We start from the raw sequence: 20,558 nt of genomic DNA on the forward strand, positions 1-20,558 counted from the left end.
CTGTGATAGTGTGATTCTAAGAAGACGTGCCCTGTAAATCAAAAGGCAACTGTAGCACAAAAAGTCCTAAATGACAGAGACTTCAGTTTCAGACTTATTTTATTGATAGTGACTGCAAGCCTCAACAAGTTGCTCAGTCTGTTACTGGGCTAATGTGTGAATTTGGGAGGCAGAGGAAAAGGGGAACTCAAAGAAAGTCTTATAGTTTAAAAGGAGAGTATCAATGAGGAAACATTAGCAGTTCAATTGCTATCATTTTGTGAGCTACATTCATAGGTGAAATGCATTCAAATCCTGTTTGTAAAATGCAAAACAGAGCAATGTACTGAATATATTTCTGGAGAGAGCAGCTGACTCTCTAGATGAGTGCGAAAGGCCTGTCGTTCTGAAGTTGTACAACTGAAGAACTTGAAAACAGAGCAAGGAAAGAGGGACACTCGATGTTAAACCTGATACTCCGCTAAGCATATAGTGTTCCAAATAAGCTGAAGAATGCAAGTCTGCGACTAATGCCTCCACCCATGTTGCTGCTGACTGCTGAGTAGCCATAATAATACATTCATTTTCTTTTATAGCAACAGATCTGTGCACAGGAGAAATCCCACTTGGTTTACTCTACAAATCAGGAAACTAAGTGAAGTGACTGTCAAGAGCTGTGGAAGATGTAGAATGAGATCCTTTGCCTGAGCTTACTGGCACTGTTCCAGGAAGGAAAGGACCTGCATGGTCCTTCCACCTTTTTTGCCTGCCTCCTTTTAGTACCATACAGGACAACATGTTGATTTATTTCCCAAGCTGTTCAAAAATGCCCACTTCTGCTCACAGTGAAGTTAACTGCAAATTTGCAGTAGATTTCACTGGGCCAAAGACTTTCCTAGCCCTGGAAATAAAAGGATGCAACAAGCATTGCATTATGTAAGCAACAGCTTTTTTCTGCATGCAACAAAGAGTATCTTGATTTTAAAATAAATGCTGACAAAAATACTGATTCCAGTTCATGGTAACTGGTTCTCTCCAAAACACCAGCAGAGAACCTTGATTAAGACCATTTCATTCTGGCAGGAAGAATAAAGCAAAACTTCATTAGGAGCAACTCTCACTAAAACAAATACTGCCCTTTACCTTCACTCTAGATGCATTTTATTATTCATCTGCATGTTGATATATATTCTGCAAAATATGTATTAGCTGACAGTTTAGAGATCTGAATCACTGCTCACTACATTTCAGCTGATTTCAGTGACAGACTGGATTTTAGCAGGGACACTCTCAATTCTAGCAGATAAGATTTTAGAGTAGATTGTTTGGTTTCATTAACATCATCTGAGCCCGAGCTTTGGAGGAAATCAGACTCTTGAGTCACCATTCTGCAGGTTTTCATTTAAACAAAACCCATTGGATAACCACTGGCAATACAAATATGTTCAAACCAGCCTGTCCATACTTAGCTCTTAGCTCTAATTGATCACCTTCAGTGGATGAGACACTTTGAAAAGTTTTCTTTGCTATCGCCTTCTCAGGAAAAATCAAAACAAGCTGCCGACAGTATTTCTCTCTCATTCAAGCACACAATTAATTGATGAATGTCCATCAGGAAATATCCCTACACACATAAAAAGATTCTGGAATATGGCATCTTTGCAAGAAAATGAAGACTTGAAGCATTACAGTTCTGACATATTTGAGGTTAACATCATGAACTGTACTGACAATGCAAAGATGAGACATGACATATTCCTTAAAAACTGTTTGATTTATAAAAATCTAGACATTTCCTATGAAGCCCCTCCTTTCACTCCTCCCACCTCCCCAAATGGTATAAGGGAAGCAAAGAAAATCTGCTTGCATGTCTTTCCCATGCTCATCTTCCTATGCTGCCATGATTATGGTTACTTCTGCAAACCATAAAGGCCAATATTGATGCTCTCCCTGGCCAGCTTTGCCTGCTGCACTACCACCTCAGCTGCTGCCCTGACTTTCATGCATCCTGGGGCTGCTGCAAGAGCCTAGGAGAAGCAGGGGTTGAGGGGGCGAGTGCTGCAGAGACACCAAGCTCCGCAGATCACATGGGTGATGCTGGGCGAGCGGAGGGGAGAAGTTCAGGTACTTACCCTGAATCTGACTCTGAGGCTGAGGGTTAAAAGCAGTGGTGTGGTTCAAGGAAGCTCGTGGGTTAGGTGTGGGGGCTGGGTGATGTGGGCTGACCCTCATGGCTGTACGACGCAACTGCTCCAGTTCACTCAGGCGCTCTGAAAAGGACAAGCTCCCGGGCTTTGTCTGCTCATCTATTTTCTGACGATGTCCTATTGTGGGAGGGGGGGGGGGAAAAAGATGAGAAAATCTCACTGACATATGAAGTCGGTTGACTATTTTTTCTTACCCCTGATCCGCTGGCAAGGTACCTAACCAGCTAGTGGATCTCTGAAATTAAACTGCAGTGATTGCTGTATAAGAACAGGAGATACAAACAAGTCATGCATTGTAACCGTATCACAGGGGAGTCCACCTTCTACAGGACATGGCCTACTCTAGAAAAACAGCTCCAATGAAAATTTCAGTGCTTTCTTATACATCATACTGGGTGAAGAAACATTATTTTAAAAAGGGGGAATGTCTGGCCAATTGAATAAAAGGAGGAAACTTTTCAGCGGGCCTTGTGCTACACCTGCACTGGAGAAACTCATAAAAAATTCAATCCCAGATTGTGATATCATGTTGTTATTAGGTAAGTACTACAATGCTATAAAATAACATACCTAAACAAATAAAATTTTTGGATCCTTTAGCAATGACTTTACAGACACAGATTGTAGAGAAACACCAGAAACTGGCAGAATTGAAACTATGGGAAAATTAAGTTTCTTTTAGTGGCATTTGGAGTTATCAAAAAATGAGGTCCCACCGTGCATCCTACGGTAGGAGAACAAATACTGACCTTACAGTATGGGCCAGTACATGGTCTTAGCCACTGCCGTGTGGGAGTTAGAGGTTCTGACACTCCCCAAGGGTAGCCCTTGGAGAATGGCTCCTCGTGAAACTCTGGAACTGTGGCCCTGTGGGGTGTCAAGGGATGGAGAAGGCATGCAAAGGCACGGATCCAGCCCAGCACCTCCAGAGCATGTCCAGATTCAGGTGGAATGGCAGAGACATCTCTCATTATGGGTAGGACAGTTTTCAAGATAAGCCCTAACTAATAGCAATGAGTAGTGTGCAAGGGATAGGGTAATGAATTTCTGACTGTTGCCTGTGTTCTGGGATCCTTTGTGAGTATCCCTGTCATAAAATGTCATGTTGCTCAGCAACCACAAAGAGTGTGTGCACAACATACAGGAAGGATGTCTCATCTAGCCTCCATCTTGCTCTCCAGTAGGCATCACAGAAGCACAAATTTTAAATCCTCTCTTTCTGCCCCTACTAATACCTCTTAAAAGTTAACCTATTGTCACCATTTTACAAAGCACTTTTGCGCCCTGTGGTTTCTAGTCTTATGAGATACTCTTCATCACCAGGGTATCTTATCCTGGAAGTCTGCTGACACCATGTTTTAGGGTCAAAATGGAAACTTCCCTAGCAGACTTGTGTTTGGTGAAATGTCTGGAATGGGATGTTTTAGCCTGGTTCCCAACCAGGTGCAATCAAAATTTCCCTTGATACTTTTTTTCCCAAGGGAACTTTTTCTCCTAAAAGATCACTGGAACCAGCCCTGCATTCATTGGTTTAAGCAGAAAAACCAAAAATGGACTACCTCTGGAAAACAAGTTATCCTTTAAAGAAGCCCTCTCCAAATGGAGGGCAAGATATTCACTGCAACGGGACTGTGAGGAAACTCACTGACTCCACCTGTATTTAGTCAATGCATTAGGATCCCCAGCTCCAAAAATGTCATTTTGGCACCTTCCACTTGGGGACCTTCTTGTGGAGCAGTGGATGTCATCTTCCCTCTTTTTTTTACCCCAAACCCAATCTAATTTCTGCACTTTCTACTTTCACTTTGTTCCAAGAAATCAGCTGCCTTGTGAATTTTTGTGGCTTATCCCTTCCCCTTTCTTCCTATAGGAAAGGACAATATTACCTTTAAGTGAAAGTATGTCAAACCTCTACCCCAGAGGTCAAACAAGTTGACATCTTTATTTTCACCTATTTCATTGAAGAAAGCAGCATTATCTGCAGTTTCTGTTCATACCACAGTTTGGTATCTATCTGCTCTTAATTTTCATTTACTTGTCACAAATAGTTGCCTTCTGCGGTTTTCTTTGCATTTCCTTCCTCCCTCTGTGGAGGTGGCCATTGCTGTTCCTGTGGTGAGTCCTCTCTGAACTCACAGCTACCACAGTGAAACAGACTGACACAAAATTCACTAAAATAATCCACAAAGCCCTATTCCACATGTTCCCATAGCATTTAATATATAAACATCTACACACATCCAGCTGCCAATTTTGTGTATCAGCAAATAAGCAGCAAATCATCTTGGAAAAGCTCTGCATGTCCCCTACTCTACAGAGCACTCTTTCATGCCACCCTAACAGCTTAATCAAGACACAGAAACATTTTATATACTAAAAGGAAAATGTTCATTTAAAAGCAGTTCCCAGTAGCTGCATTTCTAAAATTAAATTTTATAACTTGTATTATGGTTCCAAATCACAGTGGCTCAGCTTTTCTTCCTGCTGCCAGGCCCTTTGGCACAGCTTGAACTGTCTCAGATTCCACACTATGCTATAAATTATCCCAAGAAGAAAAAAAAATTAAAATATAAAAAGACATATTATACAGTAGTGGTTTCACCATTAAAGAGACCCATTAGAGCTTCCAAAAAAAGGGGGAGGGAGACAAAAGATGAAAAAGACTTTTATCCGAAATTCTGGTTGGTCAAGAGCAAATGCTTCATTCGTCAGCAGTGCAAATCTGGATGCTGTTTCGAGCCTTCAGCTCATGACACTGGAGTTGAACACAAACACAGAGTCACACCAAATGTGTACATATGCAAAATACCTCATGCATTTGAAGTATTTTAAACTTCAGCAGGCTGAAGCAAAGGGCCTGTGGAGCCAAGAATCAGATCCTTCCAAATCCATACCCCCCAATGTAATTTATTGCTAACTTCAAATTCAGTTCAGACATTTTCTGCTGTTAAGTCAGTGCACCAATGTGAAGTTTGACCTCCTTACACACTACTTTCTCCTCCTACCTGCCAGATGCTGCCCTCCTGGGATCTGGTGTTTCATATGACTGGCGTGAAACCAAGCAGCCTGGCAGTGCAATCACCACATACTCGCAGCCTCTCGCACAGGTAAATAGCTCCTCTGGAGTCAACAGAGCAAGGGCTGCATTAAGGCTAGCAAGGCCAGAATTAGCTTTCCTCTTTGCATCTAGTGCAGGCACCGTATGCACGTCTAGCTGGCACAGCTTTGGGCAGGGTGGGCAGACTTGAGCTCACCCTGAGCAAATTAGCTTGTCTACAGCAAGCAGGGAGAATTAGCCCAGGCCAGCTCCCTCCCTGCTGCTTGGAGCAGCTCTGCCAGCCCCAGTGCATGGGGCCTCCTCCGTGGCCAGGGCATTTGTGGGGGGACTGGCACACCTGAGAGCTGTGGGACAGGTGAAAATTGCTCCCGTATCAATGGGATGTCCAGCAATTGTCACCTCAGATGTAGCTCCAAAAGTGACCTTTTTTTTTTTAATCAGAAGAGCTACTTAACCTTTTCTACCTTGTTGACTACTGCAAGTAGCATGGAACCTGCTTTGCATGCAGGTCTGCAGTATGAAAGTGAAGACTGTGGCAGAAAAATGTAACATATAAATGGTTTTGCCAAGCCACTATAAATGCACAGGCAGAGCTTTGCTAGGGTGACTTGTATTTTCATGTTTATTAGCTTTACTTTGAAGTTACCTTCTAAACACCTTGCTTAAAGAGCAGGCAAGTTATCCTTGATTCACCCCTGAAAAGGCACAGGACTATTATTATCCCTGTTTTATAGGTGGAAAATTGAATCACAGAGAAATGAGGTGACTTGCCTGTGGTCAGACAGTGAACCTGTGGCAGACGCTTGCCTCCCAGTTTAGCACTGTAACCACAAAACCAGGCTTCCCCTTTTTAGAAGATTAGCGTGATGAATGATGAAAAAGAGTGGCAGGCAGGTGTTTAGCAAGCAGTGCCTCCATATGCAGTCATTCCCTGAAATAAGGGGTAGCACCATGAAGCAGCCTTTCACATCACAGAAGCACAAAAACAGTAACAGGAACCATAAGAAGGGGCAGAAAAATTTGCAGGCTTTTACTACTGCTAAGGTGAAATAAATTTGTGGAAGTTTTTATCGCTCACTCTTCCATTTTTTTTTTCCCAAACATGTTAGTCAATTTGACAACCTGCCATACTCTTTCCGTGCTGTTTTCATCTATTGTGGGCCAAATCTTCCGCTGGTGGAAACTGGTGGAGCTTCTCTGAGCTGGTAACTTGGCCACGAGGCTCTGACACTTCACTTTTACAAATCAGAATTAACTTCATTGAAGACAGCTAAACATTAAGCTACTGTAAAAGGTGAAGCTGTCTCAGAGCTCAGGGAGCCAAACCAGATTTTCTGCTCACCATGAGAGCCCACCAGTGCGCTCCTTCCCTCCCTGGAGCTCCCCATGGTTCGGTTTTGTCCAGTATTGGCTGCAGGTACTAGCACAGAAAAGGGAAGGATAGTAGGATTTTTCCCTTGGGTTGTAGGGTCAGGCTGTTAAGGCAATGTTTGGGATTTTGATTAGAATAAATAGGACATCCAGTCTTAGGCTAAACCAAGGTTTCTTTTTTTTTCTTATCCCTTTTAAATACTGTCTCAGTGAGGTCAGGCAGATATTTTTACAAAGAATATTAAACAAGGTGTGTAGAGACAACATTAGCTTTTCTGCTACTTTTACAGCCACACAACATGAAAGTTGTTTCCCTCTTAATGAGAGGGAAACACAGTTTTATAGACTTTAAGAGACTGTGGAGCATGCAACTTGGCCTGCGGCCATCTGGTTGGAGCGCGGGATCTGAAAGCTACAGGAACAAAGTGTCTTGGCAGCCCCCATTCCTGTTCACCTCGAGCGTTCATTGTAAGCGCGTGCTCCTTCAGTGCTTAACCGCAGCTGGCCCCAAGAGACGGCAGCAGCATTCCCGACTGCCTCGAGGTGCGGGAAAAGAAACAGGACTCTAGTTACCTTCCTTTCAGTCTACTTTTTTGAAGTGTCCTTAAACTCCTTTCATATTCACATTGACAGTGTCAGGTAAAATAGGAGCTAAGGAAAGATACAAGGCCATTTGGGTTCTTACTCTGTCAGCTGAAGCTACTGAAATTCCTGTGGATACTCAGTATTATTTTACAAGTGAGCACTGCTGCAATGGATTAAATCAGTTCTATTTTTTCTGTTTTAATAAGGTGACAGGATGAGTAAACTCTTCTGTTGCTTGCTCTCAAAATCATTCACTCACAAATCTCGCTACTTGGAGCCAGCACGTTTGGAGGTATTGGCGCACACCAGCAGATACAGACCTGGGGCACCCAGTGTCTGACTGGAGATTCACTAGCTCACAGCTGCCGGGCGAGCGACAGACCCAAACAGAAACGCCCTACTTTTTTGTGTGTTTAATCTACAGGTTTTCTGCCCCAAAGCAGAAGATTATGCCTGTGTGTGGATAGCACAAAGGGAGCTTAATGCAGCAGAGCCCCTTCTCCCAGAACGGAGCAGAAAACCTTCCTCTCGCTGTTCGACCCCCCTCTACCCCGGCACAGCGCAGGGTTAGGGCTCTGCTGCATTCCTCTTCCCAGGCTTGGACTGGAGGCTTTTAACCCAGTGTGCAACCCAAAAGGTGGATTATACACAGGAAAATACAGTGTCTCTCCAGACTTTGCCAAAGGCAGGAGTGACTGATCAGACCTGATGCTTGGGTTCAATGGAAGCTCGCCACCTTTGAACCATTTTGGAACCTGATCCAAACATCTCTGCATTTCCGGGTTGTTTGTATTCAGGGCTTTGGTTTGGCTCCAGCTCTAGTTGGGTAGAAAATAAGCCATGTTTCATTATGTCCAGTTAATAAAGTGGTAACCATTGTTTTGTACCACTGAGTTAAAATAAATCCAATTATTTTTGTCCACAGTGAAGGATGAGAAGAAAATATACTCTTTCACATTCTTCATTGACATGTGAGCACACCATCTCTAGTGCAAAAAATTATACAGTCTTGTAAACAAAAATGAATTAAAGTATAGTGATTCTACGTTACTGCCAAGACAGGAAATGCACATGCTTGAAAACCAGCTAACTCACTTGCAAAAAGCAATTTTTTAGCTAACAATAGAAACAGTCTCTTATACACATGAAACAGTAATATATTCCTAGCTACCAAATGTCTGAGATATAAAATAATATTTTGCACACACTTTTTTTTCTCATTTCCTATCTCCACAGAAACAGCAACTGGTACAAATTTTCTGAGAAGACACTGCTATGTTTTAAAATGTGCATCTATAGACCTGATCCTGCACAGAGGTATGCACATGCTTAGCTTTTTGCAGTCAGCATTATCATATGGTGGCCCATAGGGTTCTAGATAATTAAGTCTGACAATAAAAGCAATCTGAACAGTGGTTTCCCCTGTAGCCACCATCACTTGGTAAAGGCTTTTACCACATTCAGGCATTAGAGCAACTGTTAAAGTACAGCACCATAGCACACCAACCTCTTCTACAGCATTAAGAAATATAATCTAGAAAGTTCCTAAAATAGGAACAAGACACACTGCAGGATAGTTTCTTTCTCCTCGGTTAAAAATATTGCTGCAATGAGGAAAAATAATGGTGATGGTAGTCAGAGCTTGACTTAGAATAGACTCATTGGTGATTATATTTTTCGTTGTTTCTCTAAAGCACTGCACAACTAAAGCCTTCTTGCCAGACAGCAGGAACATCATGGTAGACAGGATATTATGCTAAATGTTTTAGTGCTGTGTCTATAATTACCAGCAGAATCAGTGTTGATCATCAGATCTAAGCTGACCATAGGCACGAGGTACTGGGAGACGTGTAAATGAGACTGGATAGTAAGCACATACAACATTCGCTGGACATGATGAATGATACATAGATTGACATCCAGATGCCCTTTAAAAGTAGAGTGCCAAATAATGCCACCACAGCGTAATGCCAAACGCAGACTGACTGACACCAGGAAATCTTTCCAGATACACTTTTTCTATCAACTCCCTGGCAAACTTCACTCTTTCTGTGCCTTTATGGAAAATCTGTTTGTTACTCTGAATAACTGCAGACATATTAGATATTTCAGGTATGATCCTTTGCTGAGCATTTAATTTTTCCACCAGATAATCCAATTTGGATGTATGTTAACCAAGCGTCCAGTGATACTAACAAGGTAAACAAAGATTTACACAGCACGTTTGCTGTGCTCTGCTCACTCCCCTTAGCGCTGGCCCTTGCCTGCAGTAAACACAACATAGCTTACTGCCCTGCCATTGAGGGTTAGGTATCCCACATTTACCGCACAGTAACAACATGCACAGTGGCAGTTACTGCTGACCAGCTGGTGCATTTTTTCCTATGTTTTTCAACAGTAGTTAAACACTCCCAGCAATATTCTTTTATTACAACTTCTCATTTAAATCAGTATTATTTAAAAAAACACACAAGCACAGACTATAAGTAGAGGAAGTCACAAATTTCTGATGAGACAGCGTCCTACACCAGAATAAATCAGAGCGTGTGGGAGAGTCAGAATCAAACCCCTGTCTTGCCTGATCTACACTAGAAAACAAACTTCCATTTCCTATTTTCTAGGTGAGTACCCTAACTATAGGATGGGAGCCATTCTCATCCTGTTTCTATCCATATTTCGTTATTCAAATGCAGTGAGAGAGCTTCCCCTGGAAACAGACCCATGTTTTTAAGAACCATGTTTTAAGAACCACATTTTAAAGAACCATGTTTTAAGAACCACATTTTAAGAATCGGGGAGCACGCGCTCCCTGACAAAAGGAAGAAATTGAGGCTTCGTCTTCCTCATTCGAGCCATGAACACTAACGGCAAGACTATGGGCTATTTTGGGTTGGGTCTCTCCTGCTCTCTTTCTGCTTGCTGATGAACACTTTGCTTTGCTGACAAACACGTCTCACATTTATCCTGAGGTACACTGGGCAGAAAGAAGCAATCCTGAAAAATTATGTGAGACAGGAAATATGCTTCCCCCCCAGCTATGTTGGTAAGGCCTGTGCTGTATGAACACATAGCAATGCACAAGCATATTTCTACTTAAATCTTAACAAAAAAACCCCCCAAACAATAATTTTGCTTGCCCTGGATCCACCAAAATTTCTAATGAACCTGACATATATGTGCCTTCTTTTTTTGTTGTAGAAGTACAATTATTCTGTGGGTTCACCTTTGGAATTAGGTCAGCTCGGTGAAGTAAAAGTAAGGGAACTGAGCGTCTGGACCTTTGAGGAAAGTTGTTCATGGAAGTTAAATTGGTCTGCAAAATTATACCCTTCCCTTTCTTTTTTCTTTCCCCTATGTCAATGTATATACTTTAAAAATCCTGACTCGTTGACAAAGTTTGAATGCCTACCAACTTAAGCAGCACATTGCCAAAAGCCTCTTTTGTTTCTTTATAGTTTGCATCTTCCCACATGTACAAACTGCCACAAGAATACCCTCCAGACATGGGCTGAGACATAATAGTTGAAGATATGCATGAAAGAGTAGGTGCAGAATGAAACACAACCAGCCAACCAAGCAAGCAACCAAAAAAAATACAGGCGCAAAAAGACACCTCTGTCCAAAGAAAAAACTGCAGAAACACAAGTTGCAGACTGCAAGGAATGATACTCCATTTGAACAGCCCTTTGAAGATGGCTGTCTCCACTGAATACAGGGTTGAGGCTCCTAACTCAGGCACCTAATATATGAATAGGCTCAGGTGGGATGAATCTGGACCCCTTCCCTCTCTGCCTGAGTTCTGTAAAGTGGGGATGATTGTACTGCCCTACTTTGCAGTGCCTTTGAGAGGATAAACAAATGGAAGAAAGTGAGTTGCACAAACATCACACTATTGGAGGTTAGAGAAATAGCTTTGACAGAAAGTCCTTTAATCAGCTCACTAAAATATCCCTAGACAGTAAAAAGTCTCCAGAATTCAGCCTAATATAGAGTTCAACAAGGGGCCTAGAACTTAAAGGTCAAGTCCTGTGGCTCGCTGTTTACATAAACCAGAGGAATTTGGAAACAAAAAAGTAAATTTACCCCCCACGGATGCTGACCATTCAGGCTTTGACAACTTGTGAAAAACTTTGCTTCTATTAAAAAAAAAAAAAAAGGATCTAGCCAAGTTGTCCACTTCCCTTGAACTAAAGACCTTTGCTTTTACCAAGTCCAGTGACTGGTGTTTCTATGCGACAGTTGAAAATACCTGTTTTTTCCAAAGAAATGAGTTTGAATATTTTTATCTCTAAGTTACTAAGCAGTCCCTCCTCTGCACTAATGCTCCATTGTGCCTACACAGGACTGCAGTTCACTGAAAGCTCATAAATTTCATGTGGTTCTGCATAGTCTTTATTTTAGGTTCTTGAACCATTTTTTGCTTTCCTCATTTTCTTTGCAGCTGCAGAGAGATATAGTAAGCTACTGTATAGCATTTTGAAAGCAGGGCCTCTGAGAAGTTTCCAAACTGCATACAAGCAGGTTATTCTTTGGCTTGTTTTCTTTGGCTTGGTGTTAGCAGTACAGAATGAGTCAAACAGTATTAACTTTCAAGAGGGAAGTGGTGTGGTCAACCAAAACTGTTTGCGGCTAGATTGCGAAGATAGGTAGAGCAGGTAATGAAGAACAGCCCATAATGCAGGGTGTAGGTAGGAGAGGCAGACAGACTCAGACAAACAGAATCCTTAATAATTAAATCAACACTGTCGCCTAAATTTTTCTGCAGCTTTATGTGCTAAGGTTATGACACAGCCTGACTTTTCTTGACTAGTGAGCCTTGAGAAGATGGCCTGTTGCATGTTGTACTTAATGGACTCAAACTACAAGACTCTGGGTGGAAAGAATGAGAGTTTGATGCTGCAGAAAAAGACATGTATGGACTTTTTATTTGTGGCTGGTTAAATTCTTTCTCATGTCTCCTCCCATTTTTACAGACTGTTCCTTATCTGTTCCACGCTTAAAGGAGGGAGGAAGGAAGATGTTTCCATCCATCCCTCTCTTTAGGATATGCTTCAGATATTAACAAGCACACTGTGCTGTAATACAACAGCCAACTCTTTTTTTCGTGTGTGTGTGATCCAAAAGAATCGTGGACATAGCCTCTACTAAGCATTGCTCTCCCTCATGCTTTGTGCAGACCAATGCAGCACTGACATACTGTCTGACCAAGATTTATCATTAACACTAACAGAAAATGCATTTATTCATTACAGTTCTCAATCGCAACAGACAGGCAAAAAGCAAGGGCACAAGTCAGCTACAGAGCAAAAGTCCTTTTTGCATTCATTACAAGTGTGACAGAGGATAAACCAAAAACCTGCTGTGTTTTCATACAGGCCTACAAGGAGGAAACTGCTGCATGTTCTGATAATCCAGGGCAAGCTAAGCTATGAGTGAGTGCAGCACAAATGGATTTTCACCCCTTCCAATTACATTCCAAGAAGAAAGTAGGGCTATTCACTGAAAATGCTGCACAGATTCATCCAGCCATTCTCTTAGATGCTTGTTTTGCTAAATCGATAAGTAAGGCAACTTCTCAAAAACTGAGGCATCAGAAAAGACGCTGTAATGTCAAAAGATTGTTTGGCAAATAGAAATGTCTGACCACTTCCACACAGGGCGAAAGCTACAGTTCTCAAGGGCATGCCCTGTGTTTCCCCTCTCCCTTCTTCCATCTCCCTTAGGGCCTGAAAAAGAGTGAGGCCTCTCCGTGGTGTCCCACTGAGCACAGGATGGGAGAAAGCTGCTTGCAGACAACATGCGCAATGGAGTCATGCCACTTTCCTACCCATCTCTGCATGAAACTTTCTCTTCTGCCAGTCAATAGTGCCATAGGCATTTGGTGGAGAACCCTGTATGGGACAGTGGCACTGCTAATCGATGTTCAAACAGCACAGATTTTTTAGCTAACCTCCTTGAGGGTCAGGGTTATGTTACACTCCCAAAACCACAGCAGGCAGCTGTGCTGTGGGTCCTAACTATGAGTCCCTTCTTCCCCACCTCACACAAGGCCTCTGCAGCTGCTTCAAACCTTACATTTGCTCAGGTTTAGTGACTGGAGTTGAAAAGACTGTCCTTGCTGAAGAAAACGTGATAGATGAAGGACCAGATTCAGAAATCTCAGATTTAGAGTACCATCAACATGCACCACTTTACTGGAAAGATAATCAGTCTGTGAAAGAACTAGGATCTTCAGTGAAAACCAGCATATGGTCATATCTCCAAGGGTCATTCTAGCTGCCAGGATGCTGCACATGAATGCTTTTCTTTACATACACACACACAAACACATAAATACAAGTGGCATCTATTCAGTCATTTTTTGATGGAAATTTTTTTTTATGGAAAATCTCCCTCCTGCCCCCTCTCCCACTCCCCCCCCCAAAAAGAGACTTACTCATCGATCTTAACAGCTATAAATTCTTTAGAGATAAACGCAGTTGCAGGAGAATGGCATACCTGCTGATTGCTTGCGAAGGATTTAAGTAACATAAATTCACCTAATTCTGCTCTTGTCACATGTACAGAACACTTTCCCACTGACTTCAGTAGAGCTAGACCAAAGTTGGGTACATTTGAAAAAAAAATCATATAAATATAGGTTAGCACTTAATAATATTCACCACACTCTTTGTAGCTGTTCAACCACTGGGCAATGAAGTAATGAATACTCAGTGCAAAAATATGGTTGATACAGACGAAAAATGTGAAAGAAATGAAAAAAACCTACCTATCTGTTCTCAATTTAAAGTCACACTAATTCAAGAGAAAAAAGAGTTGTGTGGGATGAAGTGACTCAAAAAAGGGGTTGAAATTATTGCTGCAGGACTAGGATAATTTTACTGCAGTTCATAACCTATACTGCAACAACTCTGATTTTCTCTGTTTACCTGCTTTATGTGGAGAAGGAGCTTGGACTGTCAACAGTTCTGGTTATCTTTAAAAAAAACAACCTAATAACTAGGCAAGCAAATATATGAGTCACCACACTCCCAGAAAAGCAGTCTGTATAGTGATGTTTGACACAACATTTTGTATGCTTTTATTCAACAATTTCTTTAAACTGAAATGATGAATTCCCCGCCTCATGTCACCCAACATCAACTCTCCTAACTGATTCAGCAGTGAGACTGATAAATGCCAGGGAAAGGAAGTGTCTGCACCATGAAATCTCAAGGATGCTGGTATTAAAAATGGAAGGGAAGTACTGAGGACAAAAAGGATCTCCCTATCATTGTCACATCAGGGAATACTGAGCAGTCATATAGATTTCTTAATCCTTTGCACATCTTTTAGAGAATAATCAGCACTGTTTTGAGCAGCTGTGGGTAGCAGTTACCCAGTTAAGGTCCATACAAGGTACATCTTGTCTGGACCTTGTCTATACTGAGGGATCTTTGCACCAGCGTAGTTACAGCAATCACACATGGCTTTTACTGGTCTTTTTAGTTTGGGCAGCGTGCCCATGGATATCTCTGATTTCTAGTCTGAAGCTGACTGCTTGTGAACACGAGAGCTCTGTCTCCACCTGCGTATACAGGCTTTGTACCTGGTTCCTGCTTCCAGAGAAAAAAATCCCAGGGTGACCGTGGTGTCAGGACTTCCACTCCACTGCTGAGGCCTCAAACAAAGGACGAGTGTTGTGCCAGACCTGAAAGCCAACAGGCTGAGCCCTACCAAGCTCTGTGACAAGAATGAACCCCAGGTCCAGGACTGCCCCTGCCCCAGGCTGTGCCAGCGCTATGGACAGTCATGAAGAAGTGTTCACAAGCACAGCTGTGCTATTGCTTTGGCAGAGCAGAAAAGGTCTGCCAAGGAGCCAGGGTCCAGGACACAGAGAGGTCTTTCTGGGGCACCTGGAACCTGAAAGTCATTGAGGAGCCCGAGGACGCTCCAAAAAGCTGATTGCAAGGAGACATCTGTAGTAACTACTGCTACAGAGGTACCCACCACCATTCTGCACCAGCTCTGGTCCTGTTCTGTATTAACCAAACTTTTAACATCCAGTGTTAGATGGTCCTGACAGGCCAACTGATATACAGCCACACTGGCTGTATACTCAGTATGATCCTCTAAACATGTGTGCATAATGAAAAAAGAAAAATTTTCCCATCGCTCTTAACTTTTCTCCAGAAAATAGAAGTCACAAAGTGATAAACTACTTTCTGCCCTTTAATTCTTTGTGTACTTATTATGACAAGTTGGCTACTGGAATGCATAACTATTTGCTTTTTCATAACTGGGGGAGACATGTCCCAGTTGTAAGATGTGCATTTTATGGTTTATGCTATTCTCTTGCTGCTCTGGGAGATGCAAAGCTGGCCTGGCTACTGATAAGACTTTTAGGACTGTCTGCCTATTAAGAAATAGCTTCTTCAGTCTAAAAGTACATCCTCGCAATAGTATACCGGTTTATTTTGCTTAAATGGACTCAGTTGCTCTTCCTTGCTTAAATGGACTCAGTTGCTCTTCCTTGTCCATTCTTCAATAAGACACACACACACACACACACACACACACACACACACACAGAGGAACCCGCAGCAATACCCTACCTACACATATCTATTTAGAGACAGCAATGTATTAAGTCATATTGTTTGAATTTGAGCTAGATTGTTTTGTAACTTCACACAGCTGCTGTATACTTGTATATTACCATTGCATAAGCTGAATACAAATGTCTCCAGAGTGTACTCATAATTTAAACACTAGTCCACCCACTCGCCAGTCAATGTCAATAAGACAATAGAATGCATGAATACAAATACGCGCACAGAAACATCAGTGCACAACCATTTGCTTTTCTTGTAGCCCATCCCTTTCTTTTGTTTACACAAGATTTATTTGGATTGGAACCTCTTGGGGGCAAGTACCTTGGCCAAGATTTTTAAAAAGTGATTAGCAAATGTGGGTTCTGATCCTCAGAGGGCGGTGCTCTATGGAGTGCGTAGCACACAACTAGTGTTATCAAAGTAAAAAGGAGTCCCAACTGTGCTCTTATTTCAGTAAAGAGATTCTGTTACCTAAACAAGGCACTTGAAAATCCCACATTTTCCCTTACACATTTTCTGCTAAGTAACTTTTGAGTGATTTAAGTCTGAAGGTGAATGGAAGGATCTGATGAGTAAGCACTCAAACTTACATGGTGGGTACATACCAGTGACACGATAGTTGATTTTTTCATGGTTTCTAAGCTGTAATTTAGTATGTTAGTCTCAATTTCCAACAGATGGAGTTAATTGCAGCAGCAAGCAAGCAAGCAAGCAAGGCAGGCATCTAATATTAATTCGACTCACTGAGACGAAAAGAGTTTTGAAAATTGTTGGGCTTTTTCTTGCATGAAAGGCTGAAGGTGGGGTAGAAAAAGTGATGTGAAAACCTCAGTGGAATCATGCATCCTCATCCTGAAAAATGCACAGGTTTCCTTGCCTCTGCAATGGGAATGGTGATGTCAGCTCCTTGGGGGCTTTGCCTGTTCTCCTCCCACAAGCTGCTCTGCGAATCTAGTATCTGCAGGGAAAAGACTGGACAGGGTAGGGGAAAGAATAAGCTGTTCAGATGCACTTATCACTATCAGCCCTTGGGGATCCCTAGAAAAGATCTCAGGTGAGGCAAAGAGGCTCTGCAAAGGGATATTTCAAGATTTCCTTCAGATCATCTCTGAGCCATGGGCTTTTCCTTTCAGTTTACAAGTAAGACATGATCACTTCAGATCAAGGACTGAAGCTGCACTTAAAAATTGATTGATCAAAGGTGTACCCCATACATGGCTAGCTTTGCCAGGAGACAAGAAGAATCATCTGTCCCTAAAAAGAGTGCTTGTTAGGCCTGCAGCTTTTTAAGCTTCTTCTCAAGTTTTGCTCAGCAATTCTGTTCCCTCTCCCCCTGCTCCTCAGCACCTTGCTCTTTGATATAAGGATGCCAAAAAAAAATTTGGGAAAACCACATATCCAGAATGGAATAATTACCTTTAACTTTAACTAACAACTTTAGCAAACAACTTTAACTAACAGCTTAACTCGGGACAGCTCAGGTCCATTGAGTCTAAATCCATGTAGTCTTTTGATTTTGCACACTCTTTTTAGTCACCAGGTCTATTACTGAATTATTCAGAGCTATGTAGGTTAAAACAATTCAATGAGAAAAAATAGAAAGAATTAGTCAAAAGAAAAAACCCTAATTTTTAGGCAGACATACACAGTAGGTCAAATGGCCTAAGGGAAATATTTAATTTAAGGGTTATGCTATTTCTACCAATTTTCCTAACCAAAAGTATTTCCATCAGGAGCACTACTCTTGATCTGGTTACTGCTAATGATTTCCCCCATGGACTGAGCTCATAAAAACATGAATTGCTTTATGAATCATAGAATCATAGAAGTTGGAGAAGAAAATGATGGCTTAGGTCATCTTGCCCTTCTCCCTGCCAGTGTAGTATTATTTCTTTTTATAAAAAGATTGAAAATAAGCATTTATTTTAAGCTGGAGAATGAAAAAAACAAGTTCAAAAGAGATTTTAAAAATAAATAACAAAAGCAGTGGATGAAGAGCCAGATTCCTAAGTACCTTGGCTCTCTCTGCAAACCATGACAATTTGATGAGAAGTATTGTCTGGATAGGCACAGTGAGAAATTCAATGGCAAAAAAAGACAATGGTGTAACTAATGCACACAAGTAATTATCACAGTTGTAAATGCAAATCTGGTAGTTACATATGTAAATATGTTGTTAGACAAATAACTGGCCATTACAATAATTGTGATCAAATGTACAATGTAACATGGAAGAATCTGAAGTCTGAAAAGCAAGACAGTCAGGCTTCTGTGCAGAAGGTGAAGGTGCATGCATGTGATAATACACACCACATTATCTTCGCACATCGTGACATCTCAACACATCACAGTGAGCCAAAAAATCTATGCTTTGGCTTTTGGAGCCTTTGGCTGGAGTATTTTTCTATTCTCCAAACATGACTTCAAATCTGGCTTTGTATTTTTATTTCAGGTTTTTTCACCAAGCATGCACAGTTAAAAAGCCTGTCCTTTTTCATTACAAAATCTGACTTTTGAATTCTTGTTACTCTGGCTCAAAAACCGCACTTGATCTGATATTCTCTGAGACAAAAGAGGATGTTTCTGTTATTTCTCGAGATGCCTCAAAAATGGCATCTTACCTTCCAGTATTTTTCACACAGAATGTAGGCACTGTCTAGAATTCAGACAGAGAACTGTTAAAAATATAAAGTAAATGAATCAAAATTTGTTGCTGCAGTTGGTTTTGGACTTAACCATGATTGTTTTATAGATTTCTGTAAGAGATCAGTATCTAATTTTGTTCCCATTACTGTATTCCACAGATTTCTTTTAAATCAGGACATCTTAGAAAATACATCTCAGTATTTCTGTAATTCTTTTAGCTCAAGGGAGAGAGGCTCATGGATCTCTAAACATGAAAGGTCCCAAATATTGATTACTGAAACTAGAAACACTCCTTTAATCTCGCAGTTGTCATTTTGATTCTAATCTGAATACAAGCATGCTGGTATCATTTTAAATCCCTTCAGTATAGAGCGTGCATGTACTGATACGTCTAACCACAAATCCTGTATGTGAGTTTGTGCAGGTAACAGCCCTGCAATCTATCTTTGTACGGGCTACAAATGTAACAGATCTAACTGGACCAATGCAAAACAGGATACACGCACCAAGCAAAAGTATAAAAAAAAATGTATAGCCCAAACCAGCCAGAATTGTCTCAGTGCTGTGAGAGTTATTCAGAGAGAGTTCTCAGTCTAATTATTAGAAACTGGAGACATGATGTTAGTTAGGAAAATTGAGTTGTGGTCAGGATTGTACTGAACACATGAGTAACAAAGAACAGAGAATGCACTGGGTACCACTTCTATTTCCCTTCACAGCCTGTCTTGAAGCCAATTTGTATTTCAGTCAAATGTATAAAGTGGGCTGCAGATACCAGGCTGATGTAACAGTTGCTGCAATTCAGAAAGCCTTGGTGAGAAATCAAAGTAAAGGACTCTGCAGCCAACTTACAAATGAAAAGAGCATAATCCATTTGACGTTATGTCACAAATGACTTAGCAATAAGAGGAGCTGTGCATTCCTCCTGAGGGGGAAATCTGACCTCTTCTCATGACATGCATAAAATTTCCTTGTGCCTGTAGCTTCTTTTGTATGTCTGATTTGCCTATGACAAAGTGAAATTGTATACAAGGAAGCTTTTACATACATTTGAGTCAGGAAGATACATATGTTGCTTCGGTATGTATTATGCCTCTACTTCCTTTTTAAAATGTAGAATCTTATTAAATATTAAATATTAACTATTATACCAACTGAAGAATTGATCTAAAACAGCAGGCATGCCTGCAGGATGATATTGTTTCTTACAGTTCTAGCAGACTCATATTCAAAAAACTAAAGCTTATTTGTTGTCTGCAAACCATGAACATGCCCAGGTAATGGCATACAGGAATCTGGAACTTGCACATACAAATATCTATTTTATGACAGCAGCTGCCTGGTTTGCTAGGGATATTTTTCAAGGACAATTTAACCACAGTGTTCAAAAAATAAATAAAAAACTAAATAAGAAGCCGTATCCTGACAGCAGTATTTGTTTTAAAGTCTGGCTTCAAATCCAAAAAATATAGGACAGATTTTTCCATTAAATGCATGCAGCATTATAGCACAACTCAGACAAATGAAATCTTAAGAATAAAAATGCATGTGAAAGATCTGAGCTTTCTAAGCTATTTTAGCTAAAGTTTCAAACCTTTTTGTTCTTCCATTACTCAGTTAAGTAACCCTGAGATGCAAGTCTCATCCTCTAGTGGGTGTTTGAATCTTACCGTTCTCTTCTCCCAGGACGATACCACTTAAGCAATAGCTAGAACTTCTGCCAAGTGTGCAGGAGGAGTGAAAGAAACTAACCACAAACCTCAATTTACATCAGAGCATTTTGATAAAAATATGAAAATCCTACACTCAGGCTAGTGACTGAGGTTAATTATTGCCTCTGGTAATAGGCAGAACACGTGTTGCAGAAGCATCTATGACTTCATATATGTCCCACCCTCACTTTGCTTCCCCCTAAACAAAACAACCTTCCCTCTGAAACCTAGCAAAACAATTGTATGTGAGAAATGTGTGGATGTCCCCCCAGAGATATCAAATTGTTCATATTCTCCTTATACTTAATTCTTAGAAAAGAAAAAAAGGAAAGATTGCCTGTCCATGAAAATGGGTGTTCCAGTGGAGTAAAACACATCTGCTTGTTTGAAGCATTATTCTCAGCAC

At 41.2% G+C, this 20,558-nt stretch overlaps 1 protein-coding gene across 3 annotated transcripts in view; it reads right to left on the reverse strand.

Moving 5' to 3' along the window:
- RUNX1 (RUNX family transcription factor 1) overlaps positions 1-20,558 on the reverse strand; it is a 178,948-nt gene that overhangs the window by 34,902 nt on the left and 123,488 nt on the right. For 2 of the 3 annotated variants that reach the window (XM_064524646.1, XM_064524653.1), the window contains one exon: positions 2,112-2,303. The exons of the other annotated variant lie outside the window; for it this stretch is intronic. In XM_064524646.1, coding sequence (XP_064380716.1) covers positions 2,112-2,303 — 192 coding nt within the window. The remainder of the gene's footprint in view (positions 1-2,111; positions 2,304-20,558) is intronic. 3 annotated transcript variants of the gene reach the window in all.

This window comes from Dromaius novaehollandiae, chromosome 1, assembly GCF_036370855.1.
Source record: "Dromaius novaehollandiae isolate bDroNov1 chromosome 1, bDroNov1.hap1, whole genome shotgun sequence".
Classification (NCBI taxonomy): Eukaryota; Metazoa; Chordata; class Aves; order Casuariiformes; family Dromaiidae; genus Dromaius; species Dromaius novaehollandiae.